This window comes from Lipotes vexillifer, unplaced genomic scaffold (assembly GCF_000442215.2).
Source record: "Lipotes vexillifer unplaced genomic scaffold, Lipotes_vexillifer_v1.1 scaffold1691, whole genome shotgun sequence".
NCBI classification, from domain to species: domain Eukaryota; kingdom Metazoa; phylum Chordata; class Mammalia; order Artiodactyla; family Lipotidae; genus Lipotes; species Lipotes vexillifer.
This window is the reverse complement of record NW_006789046.1, coordinates 2,811,858-2,812,715: the sequence shown is the minus strand read 5'-3', so window position 1 is coordinate 2,812,715 and position 858 is coordinate 2,811,858. Positions and strand designations below refer to the sequence as shown.

Sequence of the window (858 nt, the reverse complement as noted above, 5' to 3'; positions counted from 1 at the left end):
CTCTTCCAGTGGTTCCGCACTAGCCGTTGAGCCCTCCCTCCCTGGCCACCCTCGCTGCCCGCCCTGCTCGGGAAGCCCAGCTCCCAGACACCAGAGCCTCAGCACTGAGCAGGGCACACGCAGCCGCCCAGGAAGGGGTGGTGGAGGGGGGAGTGTCGGGGGACCCCTCGCCTTCTCTCCCCTCTGCGCCTCTGGGCTGGATCCCTTTCTAGGCTCTGGCTGCATACTGCTGCCCACCCTCTGGGGGATAAAGGCAAGGGGCAAACTGCAGGATGGGGCAGCATGGGGAGCGGGGACGGGGCAGCTGCCGCTCCTTGGTGAGGCTAATGACCTGCTCCCAGCCACGGGCAGGCTGGGCTGGTTGAGGTCCTTGGAGCCGCCAAGCCTCGGAGACGAGACTTCTGGGGCTCCTCCCAGTGTCTGGCTGAGCCCCACAGCTGGGGACCTTTTCCAGGAATGAGAGGGAGGGGGCAGGGTGGGGGGCTCTTGGGTGAGCCTGAGGTCTAGACCCAAAAGGCGTGGCAGGTGGTGGGCTCGGCTCCGGTCTCAGCTTGGCCTTGCCATGGGGCCCTGGCCTGGCTCTCTGCATGGCAGCAGCGGGGCTGGGTCGGGGGCCCAGGGTGACCGGAGGCGGCTCTCAAGGGCGTCCCTGCCGCAGCACACTTATCTGAGCACCTCAATTTTCCGGCCCTCTACGATCGTCCCATTCAGCTTCTCCCGGGCTCGGTCAGCATCTGAGCTAGTTTCAAAAGTTACAAACCCAAAACCCTGTGAGCAGAGAAGGACACAGACATGGAGAGAAAGACACAGGATGAGAAAAAGGAGAAAAAGGAGGCGTGGGGAGTGGGGGTGGGGCAG

The 858-nt window shown here is 64.5% G+C and overlaps 1 protein-coding gene across 3 annotated transcripts in view; it reads right to left on the bottom strand.

The window, feature by feature from the left end:
• RBFOX3 (RNA binding fox-1 homolog 3) overlaps window positions 1-858 on the bottom strand; it is a 29,060-nt gene that overhangs the window by 11,437 nt on the left and 16,765 nt on the right. For all 3 annotated transcript variants that reach the window (XM_007462354.1, XM_007462353.1, XM_007462352.1), the window contains exon 4: window positions 676-768. In XM_007462354.1, coding sequence (XP_007462416.1) covers window positions 676-768 — 93 coding nt within the window. The remainder of the gene's footprint in view (window positions 1-675; window positions 769-858) is intronic.